This window comes from Monodelphis domestica, chromosome 3 (genome assembly GCF_027887165.1).
Source record: "Monodelphis domestica isolate mMonDom1 chromosome 3, mMonDom1.pri, whole genome shotgun sequence".
NCBI lineage: Eukaryota > Metazoa > Chordata > Mammalia > Didelphimorphia > Didelphidae > Monodelphis > Monodelphis domestica.
Window position 1 is genome coordinate 300,991,184 of NC_077229.1, and position 22,511 is coordinate 301,013,694.

The 22,511-nt window shown below is 36.7% G+C and overlaps 1 protein-coding gene across 2 annotated transcripts in view; it reads left to right on the forward strand.

Moving 5' to 3' along the window:
- RGS20 (regulator of G protein signaling 20) overlaps positions 1-22,231 on the forward strand; it is a 105,640-nt gene extending 83,409 nt beyond the window's left edge. For both annotated transcript variants that reach the window (XM_056823920.1, XM_007487125.3), the window contains exons 4-5: positions 10,878-11,112; positions 21,146-22,231. In XM_056823920.1, coding sequence (XP_056679898.1) covers positions 10,878-11,112; positions 21,146-21,334 — 424 coding nt within the window. In that variant the 3' untranslated portion in view covers positions 21,335-22,231. The remainder of the gene's footprint in view (positions 1-10,877; positions 11,113-21,145) is intronic.
- The last annotated feature ends 280 nt before the right edge of the window (positions 22,232-22,511 follow it).

Consider the following 22,511-nt stretch of genomic DNA (forward strand, 5'->3'; position numbering starts at 1 on the left):
TGAATTGATATAATCATAATGATCTCTGTTGCTTTTCTTATTGATATAGACTATTTGTTTATAATTTTCCTGATGTTGAACCTGCAATGCAATACAAAAATGCTGATGATTTATGTGGACTTATTTATATCCTGCTACTTTGCTAAAATTATTGATAGTTTAAATTACTCTCTAGGGTTTTTTCTCTCTCTCTATCTCCATATATATATACATATATATATATATATATATATATATCATCTGCAAAAAGAGATAGATTCTTTTTTACCTCTTTGCCCATTATCATTCCTTCAATTTCTTCTTATTGCTATTCTTAGAATTTCAAGTACAATATTAAATAATACTGTTGACAATAGATGCCCATGTTTCACTTTTGATCTTATTGGAAAGGCTTCTAACATCTAACATATCTAACAGATAATGCTTGCTAATGGTTTTAAGTACATATTCCTTATACATCTAAGGAAAAATGCATTTATCCTATGAAGTGTTTTTAATAGGAATAAATGTGGTATTTTGTCAAAAGCTTTTTCTGCATCTATTGATATAATCATATGATTTTTGTTACTTTTTTGTTGATGTAATCAATTGTGTTGATAGTTTTCTTCACATTAAACCATCCCGGCATACCTGGTATAAATCTTGTTTGTTCACAGTATATCTTCATAATATCTTCAAACATGTCTTTGTGATACATTATTGCAATCTCCTGGTGAAGATTTTATTTAGAATTTTTGAATCTATATTCATTAATGAATTTGGCCTATAATTTTCTTTGTTTTTGCTCTTCTTGTTTTAGGTATTAGCAGCATATTTGTTTCATAAAGGGACTTTGGCAGAACTGCTTCTTTACCAATTGTTATAAATAATTTATTTAATATTAGAATTAGAGGATCTTCAAATGTTTGGTAAAATTCTCTTGTAGATCCATCTGGTCCTGATGCTTTTTCTTAGGAGATTCTTTTATAGCTTATTCAATTTCTTTTTTCTAAAACAGACTTATTTAAATATTCTAGTGTCTCCTGTAAATGCCAAAACTTTAAGGATAATTTTTAGTGTTTTGACTTAAAATCTAAAATAAGTGGTCACCATGGGAAATTCCCAAATATGAAAATACCCAAGTCAGTGGGGGATTATGGAGATTTTAATTAATAAAGACAGAAGGAATTAAGAGAAGGAGAGAGAGAGAGAGAATTAATTTAAACTGCTCTGGCTTAGGCTGAGCCAAGCAATAGAAAAAGGCCTAAGGGAGAGCGAGTCAGTCTTTATCACTCAGCACAAGACCACCTCCAAGCTGGGTTCTTCCACTCCGAACTGAAATTAGCCTGAACTGACTTTTTACCCTTCCTTTTAAAGAATATTTTCTCTTAAGTCACCTCCCCTAAATTTTCATATCTACCAATCACAGTAGATGTTTTTTTCCCAGGGCTGCCCATTCTTAGTTTTCACCACTCTTTAGTTCACACCTTCTCTGGTTAGATTATATCTTCTGAGTACTTCACACCTCTTTGTTAAGCTTGCCTTTTGTAAGTTACTTGACCTTTTTGTGATTAATTTAACTTTACAGGTACTTAACACCTTTTTGTGTTAGATCTAAAAATAGACCTAGCTTAAGGTTCTAACTTTACTATAAGGTATGAGTTGGGGACTTTCATTGTTCAATCAGGAGTTTACAACTTTATCTTCCCCTAAGGCACTCTCTGAGTAGGGTGGAGTAATTTTAAAAGTTCACACTCCTCTCTTAGTCTAGGCCATTTTTATTTTTATAAGCGTTCATCTATTTCACTTGTTATTACATTTGTGAGCATAATTGGGCAAAATAACTCCTAATGATTGTTTTGATTTAATCTTCATTAGTGGTAAATGCATTCTAGCTTCCCCTACTTTTTTTCTTTTTCAATGCTAGTGATTTGGCTTTCTTCTTTCTCTTTTTTTTAAGCATATCAACCAATGATTTATCTATTTTGTTGGCTTTTTTCATTAAATCAACTCAGTTTTATTTATTTATACTATGATTTCCTTACATTCAGTTTTGTTCATTTCACCTTTAATTTTTAGGATTTCCAATTTAGTATTTAATTGGGAATTTTAAATTTGTTCTTTTTGTAATTTTTAAAAATTGTATAGCCAATTCATTGAACTGTTCTTGATTTTATTGATGTAAACCTTTAGAAATACAAATATTACTCTTATTAGTGCTTTTGCTGTATTCCATGAGTTTTGGTACGTTGTCTCAATATTATCATTTTCTTTAATAAAATTATTTGTTGTTTCTATGATTTGTTCTTTAACCCACTTATTCTTTAAGATCAAGTTATTTAGTCTCCAATTAATGTTTACTTTGTGCTTATATGGACCCTTATTAAATATTATTTTTGTTGCATTTTGTTGTGCAAAAGATGCATTTAATATTTCTGCTTTTCTACATTTAACTAAAAAGTTTGTCTTATAGTCAATTTTAAAAAAAATTACTATGTGCTACTACAAAAAACATATTCTTACTCTCTCCATATATCTATCAAATCTAATTTATCTAAGATTTTATTTATCTCCTTAACTTTTTTATCTTTGGTTAGATCTATCTAGTTCTGAGAGGGGAAGGTTTAAATACCCCATTACTATAGTTTTGTTATCTGTTTCCACCTGTAACCCCTTTAGGGTTTTTTTTTTCTTTTAAAAGGTGTGTGCCATGGAATTTGGTATATTTGTGTTTAGTGTTGATAATGCTTCATTATTTATGGTACCTTCTAACATAATGTAGTGTCCCTATTTATCTCTTTAATTAGATATATTTTAGCTTTAATTTAGACATAGATTATATAAATTAGCTTTGTCTGAGATTGTTATTGTTACTCCTACCTTTTTTTGTCAGATGAAACATAATATATTTTACTCTATCTCACTATTTTTATTTTATGTGTATCTTTCATTTTAAAATGTGTTTCTTGTAAACAATATATTGTTTGGTTTGAGTTTTTAATCCTTTTTGCTATCCATTTCTGTTTTAGGGGTAAATTCATTCCATTTGCATTCAAATTTATAATTATCAGTTGTGCTATTTCCCTCTATTATATTTCTCTTCACGTTTCCCTTCTTTATCATTCTTTTAACCTATTCTTTCTCAGATATTTTCCTCTAACCACTACCTCCTTAATCCTCACTCCTTCAGTCTCACCCTGATTTTGACTGACCCCCCTTTCTAAGGTTCCCTTGCTTTTCTCCTTCCCTTAGCCTCCTAGTTGTTAATCTATTTACCCTTTGAGTCCTTCCTTTAACTCTCTCTTACCCTCTTATTTGTTAATATAAATTACTTCTATTATTCCCTCCCTTGATTTATCTCATTTCCCTTTTTTCTCATCTATATACCCTTCTCAGATTCCCTCCTTTAATCTTTAGTCCTCAACTCTCCTTAAAAGTTAAGAAAAGGGGGCAGCTGGGTAGCTCAGTGGATTGAGAGCCAGGCCTAGAGATGGGAGGTCCTAGGTTCAAATCCGGCCTCAGACACTTCCCAGCTATGTGACCCTGGGCAAGTCACTTGACCCCCATTGCCTAGCCCTTACCACTCTTCTGCCTTGGAGCCAATACACAGTATTGACTCCAAGACGGAAGGTAAGGGTTTAAAAAAAAAAGTTAAGAAAAATTTTACCCTTCTATATATCTTTATTATTTCCTCTTTTACCCAGATCCAGTGAGGATAAGGTAATAGCATTACCATCTCCTTATCTTCTTCACTTCTTCATTTTTTCATTAATGCTTCTTTTATATGGGATGATTATTCCAATTTATCCTTCTCCATCCAATTTTACTTAATTTTTAAACTCATCCTTTTATATCTAATTCAACACTGAAGCTTCTATCTCCTTCAAAAGCTCCTTCAAGCCATCCAAATAATTATATCATTCTTAAATTTTAAACATAGAATTTTGCCATATGACAAGTCAACATTTTGACTTTATAAAATCCTATAAATTGGTCTTTCATGTTATCTTCATATGTTTCTTCTGCATATAAAATTTTCTATTCTAATCTACTCTTCAAGAATATTTGAAAGTATCTTCTTCCTTAAACAACCACTACTTTTCTTGCATGGTGATTCTTCTTTGCTGGGTAAGTTATTCTTGGGTAAACCCAGATTCTTTGCTCTTCAAAATGTTGTATTGAAAATCTTTTGTTGTTTTAATATAGAAGCTGTTAAATCTTGTGTTATCCTTGTATTTCCACAGTATTTAAATTATTTCTTTTTAGTTCCTTGTGGTCATCTCTTTAATCTGTAAGTTAAAAAACTTAGGTATAATGTTCCTGTGAATTTTCCTCTAGGGATCTCGTAATAGGTGCTGATGGATGAATTCTTTCCAGTTCTACTTTAACTTCTAATTCCAAAGCTTCAAGGCAATTTTCTTTAATAATTTCTTGAAGGATAGTGTTTAAACCCTTTTAAAAAATCATAGCTTTCAGGTAGTTCAAGAATTCTTATATTGTCTCTTTTTAATTAGTTTTCCAGGTCAGTTGCTTTTATAATAAGATGTTTCCTATCTCCTTCAATTTTTAAAATTTAGTTTTTTTTATTTCTTCTTGTCTTGAGAAATTATCAGCTTCCTCTTGCCCAGTTCCAATTTTTAATGAACTATTTTCCTTGATGATTTTTAAAATTTCTTTTTCCAATTGGTTGAGCTTTCTTTAAAAAGTTTATATATTTTCTTGCATTGTTTTTACTTTTTTCTAATTTTTCCTCAACCTCTCTCATTTGGTTTTTTAAGTCCTTTGAAGCTCTTCCAACAACTCTTTTTGGACTTGTGTCCATATTACATTATTCTTTAAAGTTTTAGACATGGATGCTTTAATTTCACTATTTTCTGAATTTTAACTCTGATCCTTTTTATTTCCAAAGAAGCTGTGATTAGACTAATTTTTTTGTTCATTCACTTTTCATTGTTAGCATCCTATTTCTTAATTGATAATTTCATGCAAGTGTCAGGTTCTTCTCCCTGTGTGTGACAGATACCATCTCAAGCCTTAATTTTTTATTGTTGTTGTTATTTCCTGAGTTCTCTGAAGGCGCCTGATCTTTTGGTTCTTTTAATTTCTATGTTTCAGGGTCCCCAGCAATGCTATCACTTTCAACACTTTTACCCCCATACAGTTTCTTCAGAGACTCTAAGCATATTCTTACCCCTTTATCTGGGAGCCACAATCATGGGATAATGTCTCAAAGTTTAGTTCGTTGCTGTTGTGATTATTTCCTGAGTTCTCTGAAGATCCTTGATCTCTTGGTTCTTTTAATTTTATATTGCAGAGTCCCCAGTAATACCAATCACTTTCAACACCTGCTATGGTTTCTTTAGAATCTGTAAGATTCTTCTTACCCCTCTGTCCTGGAGCAGTAATCAGGAACTCCATTCTCTCAGGGCTCACTCACTTGTGTGTATTTGTTCCTCCTCCTCTGTAACCACAGTTTTATAGGGTAGGTAGTCAGTGTATACAGGCTCCACAGTCTTCCTCAGTCAGGTTCTGAAGATGAGGTTGTGTGGCCTACACAGCTGCCTCCAAGTCCTGTGGACTATTTATTTGGTCATTCATTTTTAATCTTTGCTTTTATTGGATTTGATTTATTTTTATATATGGATATTGACTATAATATTCTTCTCTTCTCCATTTATTTGTGAGACTTTTATGCCTGAATACATAGTTGATTTTTGTGAAGGTGCCATACACAGCTAAGAATAAGTACACTCCTTTCAATTCTCATTCAATATTCTCCAAAGATCTATTATATGTAACCATTCTAAAATTCTATCCTACCTCTTTTTTATTTTTATTTTTTATTAGACTTATCTTGGTCTGAGAGGAGTAGAGGTCCTCCATTATTATAGTTTTGCTCTCTATTTCCTCCTATAATCCATTTAACTTTTCCTTAAAGAATTTAAATGTTATCCTATTGGTATATATATATATATATATATATATATATGTATGTATATGTATATATGTTTAGTGTTGATATTAATTCATGTCTGTGATATCTTTTAGGAAAATGTGATTTCCTTGTTTATTGCTTTTAATTTGGGCCTATTTTTGCTTTTGCTTGGTCTAAGATAATGATTTCTATGCTTGCTTTTTAAAAATTCAGCTGAAACATAATAAATTCAGCCCCAGTCTCACGTTGTAATTCTGTATGTATCTGTCCATTTCAAGTGTATTTGTTTTTTAAATAAACAATGTATTGTTGGATTCTGGTTTCTAATCCTCTTCAGTTTTATGGATGAGTTCATCCCATTCACATTGACAGTTATAATTACTAACTTTTTGTTTCTCTCCATTTTATTCTCTTATACATTTTTGTTTTATCTTTCCTGACCCTCTTTAAGACATTGTTTTACTTCTGACTAATCCCAATCTTAATCTACCTTCCTTTTAATTCTCCCTTCTTCCTTTACTTCCTTTCCCTGTGAGTAAAATGTATTTCTTTTTACCAGCTCTGTATGTGTGTAAACTTGTGAAATTTCTTCCCTCCTGTTACCAATTCAGATGAGAATGATATTCAAGTGTTGCCTGTTCCTCTCCATTCCCTCTTCCTTGTTGTATAGACTGCTACTTGCTCACCTCATTTATGTGAGGTAATTTCCCCCATTCTTCCTTTCCTTTCCTCCCTCTTCCAGGATATTCCTATTCCCTACACTTTTCATTCTTCTTTTAAGATCATCAAAACATAACAGAATTATTCCCAGGGCTTTATTAGTTTAATTAGATTCCTTATATGACCTTTGATGCTGATAGAAGTCTAAGATCCTGCATATGTCATTTCCCCACATAAGAATGTAAATAGTTTAACCCTATCTAGTCTCTTATAATCACTCTCTGTGTTTTTCTTTTTTCCTATGTTTGTATGTCAAATTTTCTACTTAGCTCTGATTTTTCATCAGGAATTTTTAAAAGTTCTCTATCTCATTAAAGATCTACTCTTTTCCCCTGAGAGATATATTTAGTTTTGTAGAATAAATTATTTTTGGTTATAAGCCTAGCTCTTTTACTTTCTCCATTATTTTATTCCAACAGGAAAGCTAGGTAACTCAATGGACAGAGAGAGCCTGGCCTAGTGATGGGAGGTCCTGGGTTCAAATTTGACCTGAGATACTTCCTAGTTGTCTGAATTGGGCAAGTCACTCAACCCCAATGGCCTAGTCCTTAATGCTTTTCTGTCTTGAAATCAATATTTAATATTAATTCTAAAACAGAAGGTAAGGGTTTAAAAATTATACATATATGCATACATATATTTTTTTCCTCCCAAGATATCTGTTCCTTCAAATTGATGACTGCTAAATCTCATATCATCCTGCTTGCAGTATTTTTTATTTGACTTGAGAGCTCTATATTGTGACTATAATATTCCTGGGAGTTTTCATTTTGAGGGTTTCCTTCAGGAGGTAATTGATTGATCCATTCCATTTCTACTTTACCCTATGTTTCTAAGAGATCTGGGTAGTTTTCTGAATTTTTTGAAACATGTTGTCTAGGCTCTTTTTAAGTAATCCAATAATTTTTAAGTTATTTCTTCTTAATGATCTATTTTCCTAATCAGTAGTTTTTGCTATAAGATACCACATAGTTTCTTTTGTTTTTTTTGAGTCTTTTGACTCTATTTTTTTATTTCTTCGTGTTTCATGGAATCATTGGATTCCAGGTTGTTAATTCTAATTTTCAAGGAGTTAATTTCTTGGGGAAGGTTTTTGTACCTCTTGTTCTAAATTGTCAATACACTTTTCTTATATTTCTTCCATTACTCTCCTTTCTTTCCCCAATTTTTCCTATTCTCATTTGATTTTTAAAATCAGTTCTTTGTAAACCTTGAAATTTCTTAGACTTGTGAATGTTGGAAATTTCACCATTGGAAAGTTTCATACTTGGAAAAAATTTCCTACTGATAGTAAGAACTCTATTGGAATGTGAACCCCCTTGGCATGGGAGGATCCTTCTCCTCCCTACTTGGGACTGCTTTACGACAGAAACCTTTTGCTGAACAATGGAAAGGGCTTTGACCTATGCTTAAGCATAGAACAGGAAGTTCTTTGAGTCATGATTGATTTTAGAATTGATACAATAGAGATACTTGGAATGACAGAACCAGGTCTTGGAAAATACAATCTGCACCCTACTTAGAGTAACAGGATTTAGGAAGGACTGCAGCAAGATCAAGATTTAATTATTTGAGAATATGACCTACAACAGACATGTGCAAAGCCACAGACCTCTGGGTGGTCCTGGGTTAAACTAGAGCCACCATTGGCACAGGGGAGACATTGACAGGGATTGGTAGATGTGAAAACTGAGGGGAGGGAACTTAGATGGTTTCCTTAAATATAGCGGGGTCTGAGGACAGAGGGAGGAGGAGTTTTTTGCTCTGAGAGGTTTTGCTCTGAAGAGGTTTTGCTCTGAGTGAGGTGGCTCTTAAGGAGGACTGAGGAGGTTGCTCTCTGGGAGGACCAGGAGAGAAGGCTGACTCTGAAGGAGAATTCTCTGGAAACATTTCTTGAAAGGAGGCTCTCTTGAAGGTGGAGCCTGAGGTTGGCATGAGAAGCCTTACCTAGAGAGATCTTGGGTGAGTGATAAAACCAACTGACTGATTTATTCATTCTTATTCCTTTCTTACTTTCTCTCTTTTTCTATTGATTAATCAGTGTATTATAAATTAAATTTCTCTATAAAACCCAGTTGGCTTGGGCATATTCATAAATTGGGAATATATTCCCTGGCGACCATCTTATATTTATATAAAACCAAGACACAGTAGAAAACATATTTCAAGCGGTCATAATTGTTATATATTTCCCTTGCTCCCCAAACATTTTAATTATCACAGTTTATGGCTCCCACTCTCTTATCTACAACTATTTAACACTCAAAACTATTTTTAATCTAACATCTTTTTTTTGCTCTTACTTTCATTCTTCCAGGAATTCTTGTTAGATTTCTGTCCAAGCTACACTTTTTTTCAGGCTATTCTTCTAGATATTTTTGAGATATTCTCTTCATCTGGATTTGTTCTTGTGCATCTCTGTCATCACAATAGCTCTTTATGGCAGGATTCTTTATTTATTTCTTCTTTCAGCCTACTTCTTTAGTTTGAATTTTTGTTAATGCTGGTCTTTGTGCACTTCTATGGAATGGGGGTACTTTCACAACTCATGCTAAGAACCTACAAGTTTTCAGCACTCCTAAAGTGTTATGATCTACAATGGCATCTGTTCCCTGCCCTCCTAGTCTGAACTCAGCAAGTCTCTGAACCAGGTTTGGGTCTGTTGGCTTGTTCCTGGTTGGGAGTTTAAGTATACTGCTTTTAGGCTTAGCCATTATAAGCCTGCTGAGACGGGGTTCAGATCAACTGAACTCCAGACTCCCCTCCAGACTGGGACTTCTTTTTTAGAAATTCCACTATCTGTTTATACCTGGTCTATAGTGTAAAGACAATTCTTCACTCTACTATTGGGATCAGAGCCACACAGCTACTGTTTGCTTTTAGAATTTATTCCTTATTCAGTATATAACCAGAGACTTACTAGCAACCACTCCTCTGGGACCGTTCCCATCCTTTCTGCCCTGGATCTGTGACCCAGATCTGGGGAATGAGCCACAGAATTGTCAGATGGCACTTGTTCATGTACCATGCATTAATTGAGATCTTTTCTCTTCTTGTGATCTCTTCTCTACCCTGGTGTCCAGTCTCACTCTCTTCTAGCCCCTGGATTCTGAATATTCTACAAAGTTTATTCTTGACTAGATTTTATTCTCAGCATCTGCAAACCTATTGAGTGGAAAAAAATATCTGGCTTTCAAAATAATTGACATTTCTGTCCTATGATGCAAAAGTGATTTTTTTCCTTAGCAGCAAATTATAAGATTAAAGTTAATATCCAAATAACTCCAAGTGCTATATTTTATAAGATTTACTAATAATCACTTGAAGTAGAGTTCCCAACCATGTTGGTGAGAGAAGAGAGAGGGACGGGGTTATAGAAACTTTATCTCCAAAATGTAAAGATGTAACATAAGGAAAAAGTGGGGTTCTGGGAAACAGAGTCCTGGAGTACAAAATTCTAATTACACTAAATTTATACTGACATCAAATGTAATAGCTAATTTATTTCATGTTTCATATTGATCTTCACAAACAACCTTAGGAAGTGAGCTTTTACAGATGAGCAAAGTGAGGCTAGGAGAAGTTATGGGTAATCAAGGACTACATGGCTACTAAGTGTCTGAGGCAGGATTCAAAATCATTGCTTCTTGATGGCAAATCCAATATTCTATCCATGGCACTTCTTAGGTGCCAAATTCCAATTATAGCAGTCTCAAATGTAGGGATAGTGGGGGGGGGGGAACATTTCAAGAGAGCCAATAGAACGTTTGTTAAAAATTATAGTTTCATATATAAAGGTAAAGTTTGTTTCAGATATGAGACTAAGATACTATTTGCTTTTGTGTTCACAAATATATGAGAAGTAGAATGAATGAGAAAAAGTAAAAGTAACTAGAAATGTATGATATATAAAACTACCAGATTCATTTCCCTTTTTTTTAAGGTTGTACTTAATGCTCAAAACATCCATTTCTGAACAATAATCCAGCAACTTCGGATTGTAGACCTTTTAGCCATACCTAAATTCAGCTAATTCAGATGCTAAGGAAACAACATATTAAGGCACACTGATTGCCCAAGGATGAGAGAATTTCCTGTTAATAGATTTTTTCCTTCTTATGCACAAATATTTTCTTTCTGTTAGAAGGAAGAAAGGGGTGGAGACTGTTTTTAACAGTAGAATTAAGATTGACAATTACTAATTTCTCCTCCTCTCTCCTTTTTTGGGGGGGTCTCTCCTAAGCCCTACTCCTACTCTGGAAGAAGTGAATGCCTGGGCTCAGTCCTTTGACAAGTTAATGATCACTCCAGCAGGAAGAAATATTTTTCGTGAATTTCTCCGAACAGAATTCAGTGAAGAAAATATGCTCTTTTGGATGGCCTGTGAGGAACTGAAACAGGAGGCCAACAAAGGCGTTATAGAAGAGAAAGCAAGATTGATATATGAAGATTATATTTCCATTCTTTCTCCTAAAGAGGTAGGAAACAATTCCCTAGACTATTTCCATTAGTTTAACTCAAAGGTATCAATTTGATAACATCATTCCCTTCAGTTGTTTAGGCACAAACACTTCTAATATTCTGGCTTTAGAAGTCCAATCCTACACCTCAGTCCAGTATTTTGGAGTATATTTACAATTTCTGTCTTTAAGTCTGAGTAAATTCATTCTAACCTTCTTTCTTCCTTTCTTCTCTTCTTTCTCTCCTTCCTTCTTTCCCTTTCTTTCTTCTATCTCCCTTCCTCCTTCTCTCTTTCTCCCTTTTCTCTTCCCTCCTTTCCTCCCTCTCTCTCCTTATCTCTCTGTCTCTGTCTCTGTGTCTGTCCCCCTCCCCCCACCCCATTAGATATAATGGCCACTCAAGAGTCCAATCTCATTGGAATTAGCATAGAAATTTCTGACCTAGGATGATTCACTTTCTCTTATGCAGTCTGGTGGTTCTCTTGTCCCTGAGGCTTCATACTGTTGGCAGACTTAGTGTGAACATCCAGTCTTAGTGCACTTGCCTTACTACTAGAACAAAGAACTACTAAGCCCCAAATTCTCTCTTTCCTACTGATATGGCACTAAAAAAAATGTTTTCTTTTATTCCAAAGGTCATTTTCACTTTGGCATTGTATGTAGAAACTTTAATCCTGAAAATTACATTTTCTATGGAAAGACCATAATTCCATAAAGATTTTCCTGAAGAATTATTGACAATTTGTAATGTTATCACAATTATGAGAATATTGCTATAATATTTTTGTTAGAGATTTTTAATATGAGAGCCATTATAGAATTGCACTATTATGTTTTACAATTTACACATGATTTTATCTTCAATATGTTACTGCCACATCATTTTTCCATTGAGAAGTAGCATAGCCTAGTGAGAAAGGACCATACTGAAGAATTAGACATTCCAAATTCTAATTCTAGTTTGAAGACTCACTACCTGTGAAACCTAGGGCCAGTCATTTTAAATTTGTTTCAGCCTTCTCATTTGTAAAGTGATAGTTATGATACTTGCGCTACCTTCCACATAGGAGGGAATTTTATAAACTTTGAAGCACAATATAAATGTAAGATTTTTTGAGTGTGCATTTTCTGATTGTCAAAAATGGTTACCATTTGCTGTTTCCTGTTTGGAGATGGTGGTTGTTTTTTAAAAAACAGGTTTATAATACTGGAGTCATTTCTTGGCATTAGACTGCCAAGAACATGATTACAAATATTTGATTTTATCATTATTTATTAATAAATTAATTGCTTCATTATTTATTATGAATAAAATTTTATCTTTCCAAATATAAACATCTTTTCTCAAAGATACAAGCTTGAAAAGTATTTCATCATTTTTGGTGGAAAGAACAAAGGACTGAGTTGGAATTCTGCCTACTTAATAGCTATGTGACTCTAGGCGAGTCAATTTAATTTCTCTAAGCCTCAATTTCTTCATGTGTAAAATGGATAGTAATAGCACCTACCCTATAGGCTTATGGTGAAGATCAAATGGGAAAGTGATTGTAAAGCATTTTAGAAAACTGAAATCATTATGTAAAAGATTATGTAAGTAACTTAAGCCAGTTACTTGATTTCTCTGGGGTTCAGTTGAAGGTAAAAAGAGGGGAACGGACTAGATAACTAAGTTCCTTTCCAGCTCTAAATCTATGATCCTAAATGCTTCAGATGGGCTCCTGCCTACCCCACTGCCTTCTCTACATACTCTGATGAATGCCTCCTCTCTCCATGGCTCCCTTTTCCTTTTAAAGTTCCTCAAACATTGCTATAAAATCTATGTGTAACCCATGACCCAGAACAAAAGCTTGGTGACTTCTCCCAGGTCCATAGCTTAAATACATATATACCACTAGGAGTCGTGGGAACATAAGAATTTGGCTCATATCTAGGCCTCAGCTTTCATATGTAATAGTTAAAGGAATTGTGGAGAATTGAAGAAGTACAGGGGATAAGGAAGGTTTTGTAACAGGGAATGAAGGAGTTGAAGGGATAGAGGGGATATGGCTGCTAGTGAGGTCAAAGGAGAGAGATACCCCCTGCTGAGAGACTCTTTGAAAAAATGGGGTTCCTGAGAAATGGGCCCTATGATAGCCTAAGGGAATGTCTTCTCTATTGATTGATGTTGAAGATACCCCAGAGCAGGACCCTCCTGAGGGACAAGCCTCCCCCTGGACCAAGGTCACCCAGCAGGGTTCCAATAAGGACTGTTTATTGTTGAACAGCTGTCCTTAGGTTCTGCTCCCTCTATGTCCCCCTGAAATGATAGTCCTCTTATCTAACTGCAGGTTATTTAACTCAAGATGAAATTAATATCAAGTTCAAACTGGAAAGGTATCAGGGTAGAGGGAAGAGGGATTTCCTTATACTTTTCCCCAGATTAGGTTTGAGGGTCTCTCAGCTTTTGAGCTAAGACCAGGCCTCACAGGCTGGTAGAAGGTTTCTTTTATTGCTATCTATGCTATATCTGTGCTAGCTTTCTTAAGTTCAAGGTCTTTAGCAGTAGACAGCAAGAGGAAGAAAAGGTCCTGATCTTTAGAGCTGGTTGGGCCTTTCTCTTAGGGCTAACACCCCTAAAGACTGGCCTTACAGTTCAAACCACTCCCCTTAAATCTTTTTGTTCGATGACATGATCCACAGGAATCCAGGTAGAAGACACTGGGAAAAATCCGGAAATAAAGGTACTTCTATCCAGATATAGGGAGAGAGCGCTTCTTCCAGTCCAAGGGCCAGGAAAGAGAGTCCCCACTCGAGAGCAACTGTCATTCTCCAAGTCACCCCTCCCCCCACCAACTGTCATTGCTGCCCATCAATCTTCACTCTAACATTCCAACTGCTATTTGTTCCACCTCAGTGGCAGAAAGGCCAAAGCTTGATTCAGTTTTCCTTTACACACATAAAAGCAATCAGGCTAACTATACATGAAATATAATATAAAGCAGGCTTTATTTTAGCCAAAAGAAAAATAAAAAACACAAAAGACTCAACCAAACAAGATAACTCTCTTTCCCTGTTCAACAGTTCATCACATTTATGGTGCTACCCTGAGGTTGGGAGAAAGATCTGGGCTTTTTGCTAAAGAGAGACAAAACAAAATTCCTATCTCCTAGTGGACCCCACCCCCCCTCAGGGATCCATATCCTCTTCCATATTTATAGTATGAGCCTAGGGATGAGAACTATCCCGAAAGGGAAAAGCACTTGAATTCCTTCTAGTCAATCTCTTTCTACCATAAGAGCACAGTCCACAGAGAATAACAGCACCAGAGTGGTTGTGTCCCTTATGGGTCATCAGCCATTGCTCCGATTTCATCAATGAAGGAGCATTGTCCAAGAATTCTTTCTCTGTGTCTAGGGTTCTAATGTAGATGTAGAATTTCTTCACCTCGTCAAAAACTCTAGAAAGGTAACACACCACAGAACACAATAATTCCAAATGGAGAAACATGGGAAAAGAATTAGACTTCTGCTTCAAGCCAGAGAGCAGAACCGGGAGCAAGAGAAAGAAGTTCAAAATCAACAAATTTAGGCTCCATGTAAGGAAAAAATTCCCAACCATGAGAATACTCCAGACGTTAAATAAGCTACATTGCGAAGGAGGGGGTTTTCCTTTTGCTCTTCAAAGGCCAGATAAATATCAGATGTGTTTTAAAAGAAATTCCTGTTAATGTATGGGTTGGGCTAGATGGACACAGGACCACAGAATCAGAGTTTGGAGGGGTCTTAGAGGTTATCAAGTCCAATCCCTCATCCCCATTTTTCAGATGAGAAATCTGAGGCAACAGCCACAAGCCCTTATTAAGTGCTTACTACATGTGAGGTGCCATGTTTCATCCTGGGAATACATGTGTTGGCCATTTCAGTTGTGTCTGACTCTTCATGACCCAATCTGGGCTTTTCTTGGCAGAGATACTGCAATTGTTGGCCATTTCCTTCTCCAGATCATTTTATAGTTGAGGAAACTGAGGCAAACAGGGTTTAGGGACTTGCTCAAGGTCACACAGCTAATAAGTGTCTGAGGATGGATTTGAACTCAGGAAAATGAGTCTTCCTGACCCTAGGCCCCTGACCTGGCTGCCCACCCTGGGAATACAAAAACAAGCAAAAAAGAGAGAGATTTTATGCTCTTAAGGAGCTTATATTCTACTGGGGCAGGACAATACATAAAAGGGATAGGGGAATGGTAAAGACTAGAGGGTCAGGAGCAGAGCTGGAAAAGAAATGAAGGAGGGAGTGACTGTCTGAGGTCTTCCATTATATCACACCATCTCCACAGTTAATACTGTATAATACTTTAAAGTATGTAAAACACTTTATAATTTTTTCTTCATTTGATCTTCACAACAACCCTAGGAAGTAAGTACTATTATTATTCCCATTTTACAGCTGAGGAAACTGAGGGAAACAGGTAAAGGAACTTGCCCAGGGTCAGACAGTTAGGCAGTGTCTGAAGCAGGATTCAATCTCAGACCATCGGAGGTAGAGCCAGAGGGGACCAGGGAAGCCATTCTGGACAATCCCTTTACTTTACAGAGGAGAAAGCTCAAGCCTACAGAGGTTAGATGACTCGCCTCAAGATCACCCAGTTAGTGGCAGAGCCAAGAGCTGGGCCCGAGTTTTCTGAGCCTAGTGACATGCTTTCCCAGCATTCCACACTGTCTCTCTTAGCAAGTCTAGCCATCTATCTACTAAGCTGAAGAACAGCTCGAGCTGGAATACTGAGTTTCCCTGAACTTCAGAGAGGCAATGATCTGCTCCTGCCCCAGGTTGCAGAACCATCCAACGCCTTCTCCCGAGCCCAAGAACCTGGAGGGATGGCAGGCTTTCTTTGGTTCCTTTGCTTTAGCTCTGTTTCTCTCAGTGCCAGCTTTGCCTTTCTAAGGCCTGATTTAACTTCATAGCTCAGGGGCAGGATTCGCCTCGGAGACTCACTATCCTTACTGTGATGTCAATGGGCCAACTCGCATCTGGAGCCATGAGGGCAACCCTACAGCCTGCGTGCCAAAGACGGCACACAGAAACCTCTCTGTGGGCACGTGTGGCATCCCTGTGGAGTTAGTCACCAGAAAGGCAGAGGGACTCTGATAGAGCTGCTTTACTCTCCCTTCTCCCCATCTCCCTCCCACTGTACTTACTCCCCACCCCCAGCACAACAAGGCATGTTGTCTCTAAAAGGTTCTAAAAGATTTGCCATCACTGGTCTAGGGCAAAGCCTTTTCATTCCCTATTAAGATTATTTCACCAAAGCTAGAACAAGGGTCTCTTCCTCATTCCTTTTTTGTAAACCCTTACCTTCCATCTCAGAATCAGTATTGTATATCGATTCCAAGGCATAAGAGCAGCAAGGGACTTGCCCAGCGTCACACAGCTAGGAAGTGTCTGAGGCCAGATTTGCACTCAAGACCTCCAGTCTAGAGGCCTGGCTCTCCATGTACTGAGCCACCCAGCTGCCCCGTCCTCCCCACTAATTTTATGAATGAGGAAGTCAACTTGTCAAGGAGATCTGACACCCAGGATATATATATATATATATATATATATATATATGTATATATATATGTATATATATATATTTTTCACTTTATTATAATAATGATAATTCTTATGTACATTGGAGTTGGGTTTTATAAAGCACCTTTCTTACATACCTATGTATTATGAAAATCATCTTCATTTTTACAAATAAGGAAACTGAAGCTCAGAGAGATTGCCTGATTTGCTCATGGTCACAATACTAGTAAGTGTGTAAACCAGGATTAAAATCTGTGTTTCATAAGGACATATGCTCACTGTATTATAGCCTCATAATATCATTTTTTAATTTTTAATTTTATTTTTCTAAATTACACATAAAATAATTTTTAACTTTTTAAAAATTTTAGAGTTCCAAATGCTCTCTTTTTCTGTCTCCCTCTGTCTCTCTCTTTTGCCCTGTCTATCTCTCTCCATCTCTCTATCTCTATCTGTCTCTTCTTCCCTTTCTCCATCTCTCTGTGTTACCTTAGCTGCATTTTTTTCACCTTTCTCTAGAGGTGATTTCAGTTGGATTCATTTCTTTCCTGTTAAAGTGCTGTCTGTAGCAAGAAAATTACTGTGGCTGTTAACCCATGGTCTGTCATGACAATGATCCTTCCCTGTTGAGTTTCTTCAGATCTTCCTTGCCTTCCAACTGGCTCTTCTTTTCCCTACTCCAAAATTTGGTATTTGGCTGCTCAGCCTGAATTTCCAGTTTCCACCCTTCCTCCTTTTCTCATAGGCTTCCCCTTGAATTCTTTGTGCCTCACAATTAAAGTATTGGTTGCCTGAAAACTTTTTTTAAAAAAAGGCACTTTCTGTTTCTGTCTCTCTCCATGCATCATAAGTAAATCTACAGATTTGGAAGAGACCTCAGAGGCCATTTAATATGATGGAGAATGGAAATGAGACTCTCCTTTGCACATCCTAGATAAATGGGAAAGGCTCTGCTGAAGATTTCTCATGAAGAATTCTCTCTTAACACCCTTGCCACCCTCCAGCAGGTCTGTTATAATCTTCCAGACACTGACCAATGTATGATTGAAAATCTGTTACCCTAAAAAAGAACTGCATATCCCAAGAGCCCACTGACTTCCTGTCATTACGTACTTCCTGTAGACAGAGGATAAAGGGCGTGGGCTTTGGAGGCTCCCTCTCTCTGATGTAGAATCAGCATTGATGGTGGTGAGTGGGGTTGACTAAAAAATGGCTAAATCAATCATACACCTCCCCCACAACATGGCTCTGGTGTCTCTAGGCTAATGACACAGGACTGGCTTGTTCCTAGGACATGTCCACTGAGCCACCCAGCTGCCCCCCCCCCCCCCAATCTGTCTTTGAAAGGCAGGAGATGATCTCTTATGCCTCTGCTTCCCAAAGGGACATTAATTATCAGCCCTCTCAGGGGCTTAGAAGTGGTCAGCTGCCAAGGAAAGATGTCAGTTTCCTGGTCAAATAATCTTGCATCACTGGAGATGGAAGTCAGCCCTCTCTTGGTGAGAGGTGTGACTCTCCCAAATCTTTGATCCCCTTAGCTATGTTATTTAGAGACAGGCCCAAACCCAAAATCCTAAATGTCAAATAATTGACTGAGGTTAAAGTAGGAAGGGGATGGCAAGAATATGAGGCAGGAAAGTGGGTAAAAGGGAAGCCCTACATATTTTCTCCTCTTACAGGTGCCCCCCCCCCCAGAGTCTAGAGGTCACAGGCTTCTCAGCCCTGACCTCTCCCTTTTTGCCAACTGCTTTCTTGCCCCTATTCTCAAACTAGCTAGACCTTGAAAAAGTATGAGTCCAGGGACAAGTAATGAAGTGGGGGATGGGGGGGCCAAGGAGACAGACAGACAGACAGAGACAGAGAGAGATCTCAGGAAAGGGTCTGGACGACCCTGTTCAAGTCTAAATCCACAATCCCTCTTGAGGATTTTTTTTTTTACAGTTTAAACTGCTGTAGCTGAGAGTCTGAGTGGAGGTGTTCCAAGGTTTCAGAAGAGATAGTAAATCTTCAAAGAAATGGGCTTCTTCTCAGCTTCAGGGAATATGCCTTTCTCCTCTGACTCCCAGATGGCAGTGAGCTGTCAGTTGGATTTCAAGCTTCTGATCCTTCCTTAGAATTCTCAGTTTTTTCTTTGCCCCTCCTCCATTCTCACTTCAGCTGGTCCCTCTAAGAAACTGGTCTCTCTCCTAAATGCAGAATCTCTCTTCTCTTACACTTGTCTCCCGTGCCTGGAATGCTCTCTCTCCTTACCTCTTCCTCCTCTTGAAATCCTTATTTCCTTTGAAGGTTCACCTGACATGCTACCTACTTCAAGAAGCTTTTCCTAATTTCTCTTGAATTGAGTGTCCCTCTCAAATCATTATATACACACATAAATATAACACACATATAAATATATTTGTTTATTTAAATGTTATGTATATCATATATGTATATTTGTCAGTGTAGTATACATATTATAGTATTTCTTTAATAATTCTGTACCCTTCTAGTAAAATGTAATTCAGGAAGGGACTAGTTTAGGATGATATCTCTAGCATCTAGCATATTTTGTTGTTGTTCAGTTGTTTCAGTTGAGTCCAAATTTTTGTGACCCTGTTTGGGGTTTTCTTGGCAAATATTCCAGAATGGTTTGCCATTTCCTTCTCCAGATTAATTTACACATGAAAAACTGAGATGAAAAGGGTTGAAGTGACTTGCCCAGGGTCACACAGCTAGGAAGTGTCTGAGGATTGCTGTGAATTCAGGGAGATGAATCAAAGCTGGCACTCAATCCACCCAGTTGCCCATAACAAGCACTTAATAAATGCTTGCTGACTGATTTTACCAAAATCTCCTTCCCTATCATTTTTAGCCACCAGCATTAACTCTTTGAGGCCACATCGAGCCAATATAATCCCTTGCTTTATACATGCCTTCAAACCCTCCTCTCTACCAAACACATTTTTCTTGCACTAGCCAAACATCCCCAGTTCCTCCAGGCAATTTTATGGCATACTTTCAAGTCCCTTGAGCTTTCTGGCTGCATTGGGGTCTCTTCATGCCCCACTGAAATGCCAACATCCAGATGTCTCCTGGGCATCCACTAATCAGAAGTATGGCAAGATGTGTTTTGCAGTGATTGTCTTTGAAACAGTTCTCCTTTAGGAATACGAAAATAATTGAATAGATAAAGAGCCTTGCTAGAGAGCCAGGCCTGGAGATGGAAAGCCCTGGGTTCAAATTTGATCCAACTTCCTAACTTTGGGACCCTGGGCAAGCCACTTGACCTCAGGAGCCTAGCCTTTACCACTCTTGTGCCTTGGAACTTATATTTAGTATCAATTCTAAGACAGAAAGTAAGGGTTAAAAAAAAGAATAATTTGAAATGTAAAGATAATTATAATTACACTGGCCCTTACTGCATATGAAATACAGTGTATGCATATAAAACTACTTTACAGATCACCACTTACTCTTGCAAATTTCTTCTGGTTTTGGAGCAGAGCACCACAGAAACTGGCAAAAGTGCACATTTTATCTTATTTTATTTTTTAACTTTTGGCTTACACTGGAAACTCTCATAGGCTTCTGTTAGTTTTGGCTTGTATTATGGAATATGGACCAGAGGATCAGAGATTTGGAACTAGATGGGACTTTACAGGCCAAGTCGAACTCTCTCGTTTTAGAGAGAAGAAACTGAAGCCAAGAGAAATTAAGTGAGTTGTCCAGGGTTATGGAACTAGTAAGTATCCCAAGTAGGATTTGAACCCAGGGCTTCCTGACTCGAAGCCTGGCATCCTATCTATGATGCAATGCTCCAGGCTGTCAGCTAAGTAGATGAGAACAGGGAAACCCAGAAGGCAATTCAGTCAGACTTGTCAAACCTACCAAATATTTCAGTCTCTGGCAGTAATATCCAGGGCTCTAGTACTTTGGTGTAACTATGCCTATGAGCTTTAGGGCAGGAATATTCAGTCTACTAGTTCAGAAAGCAGTTGCTCTGCCGCCACCTGGAGAGAGAGCAATCTAATAATGCTAGTGTTCCAAGGAAATTTTCAGGGCCCTCAAAAGAAGGAAAAGTTGGTCTTCTGCACAAATGCCAAGGATCTATGATTTCCTCTGTGTGGAAACTGCCTTTACCAACATATGGTAACCTGTTACTCAGAAGCATGTATTAAGAGATTCCAGAATCTGAGAGAGATCAAATAATATGGTTAACCCCATGGTCATAAAGTTGGTAAATGTCAAAGATCAACCTCTAAGTGGAATAGCTCCAAATGTAGCACTTTATGTACCGTGCTTTGCTCACTATACCTTTTTCCTTTTTTAAAATTAAAAATAATTTTTTAGAAAATAAAAATGTTTTCAGTTTTTTTCATTGCTGATATTGGGGAGGGATTCTTTATTTTTTTATGGAAATAGGACATGAGAATGGAAGAAAGTGGGTAGGATGGAGACAGGATAAGAAATGGAAAAATTGAACAGAGCATAATGCTGACATCTTTTGCTTCTATCCACAGGTCAGTCTGGATTCTCGAGTAAGAGAAGTTATTAACAGGAACATGCTAGAGCCATCACAACATACATTCGATGATGCACAACTTCAAATTTATACTTTAATGCACAGAGACTCATACCCACGATTTATGAACTCTGCTCTTTATAAGGACTTACTTCAGTCCTTATCTGAGAAATCCATTGAAGCCTAGGATTTTCAAATGTATTTATTATTAACATTAACAAAATCAACAACAACAATAAACTCGTGGGCCACATCTAAGGACAAAAAGTTTAGAGATGATAGTATCTTCATCTGACTTAATACTCAGGCATATTTTAATAATGGACATTGTTTCTTATTACAGAGGGCTTTAAAACCACAAGCCAAAAAGCAGTGACCAATCACTTTTAGGGTTCTTTCGAGAGATGATGGAAAATATGGCTTGTTCTTTTACAAAGATAATATTTTTATTCTTCTAATTATAGTAGCATGTTCTCAAAGGCAAAGGCTACCCTTGTAGAAGGCTTCTGATCTAATTTACTTGATACAATCACTGAAAAAAAAAAAAGAAAAGGCAACATTCGGACTTTTTGTGTGACTTACATCAATGGCTACTCTCCATCCTAAAAAGAAAAGCTGTTCCAGCAGCGACCTGCTAACTCCATTGGCACTCTCACTTTTGAATGCAGCATACATTTGTGCCATTACCACTTGGCACGTGATAGGTTCAAATTCACATTTTATAGCCATCTTTTAGTAGATGTGGATCCTAATTATAAAGGTATTTTCCTTCACGTTAGGATGTAGGTATGCATATACATATATGTATACACAATGTCTAAGCAGTATTCCCCTGATATAGATCAATCTCAGATGTGCGGGCAAAAACGACTGGGGACACATTGCTTAGAGAATTCTTTTGTTGAAAAGAGTTATTGTTATTTTAATATCAAAGTTTGGATAAAGAATGCATTAAGTTAATAGTGTATTTGTGTTTATAAAAATGGTATCAACTGAGGTTGCTTCCATTTTTATTTTGGAAAGTGGAAACAAAATATGAACATTTACACTCTAAAAAATAAAGCACAATGGTTTTGTCTCATTATTTCATTCTTTTTTCTTAAATACATAAGTATGCAGAAGGAAGAGAATTTGTCTGAATGAGTCTGAAATTAAATTAGGAGTCTGTTCAAGCCTCCTTGCTTCCAAGTCTAGCAATTTATGCTACAAATCAATAATGTTGACATAGTAAATGGTAATAATTATTTGTTGATTTGCATGGAAAATATTTATGCATCTAAAACACAATTGAAGAAAAACTTGCCTAATCTGCAGTGAATCTGAAAGACATTTGTAATATCTCTTCTTTTATACGGCATGCTATA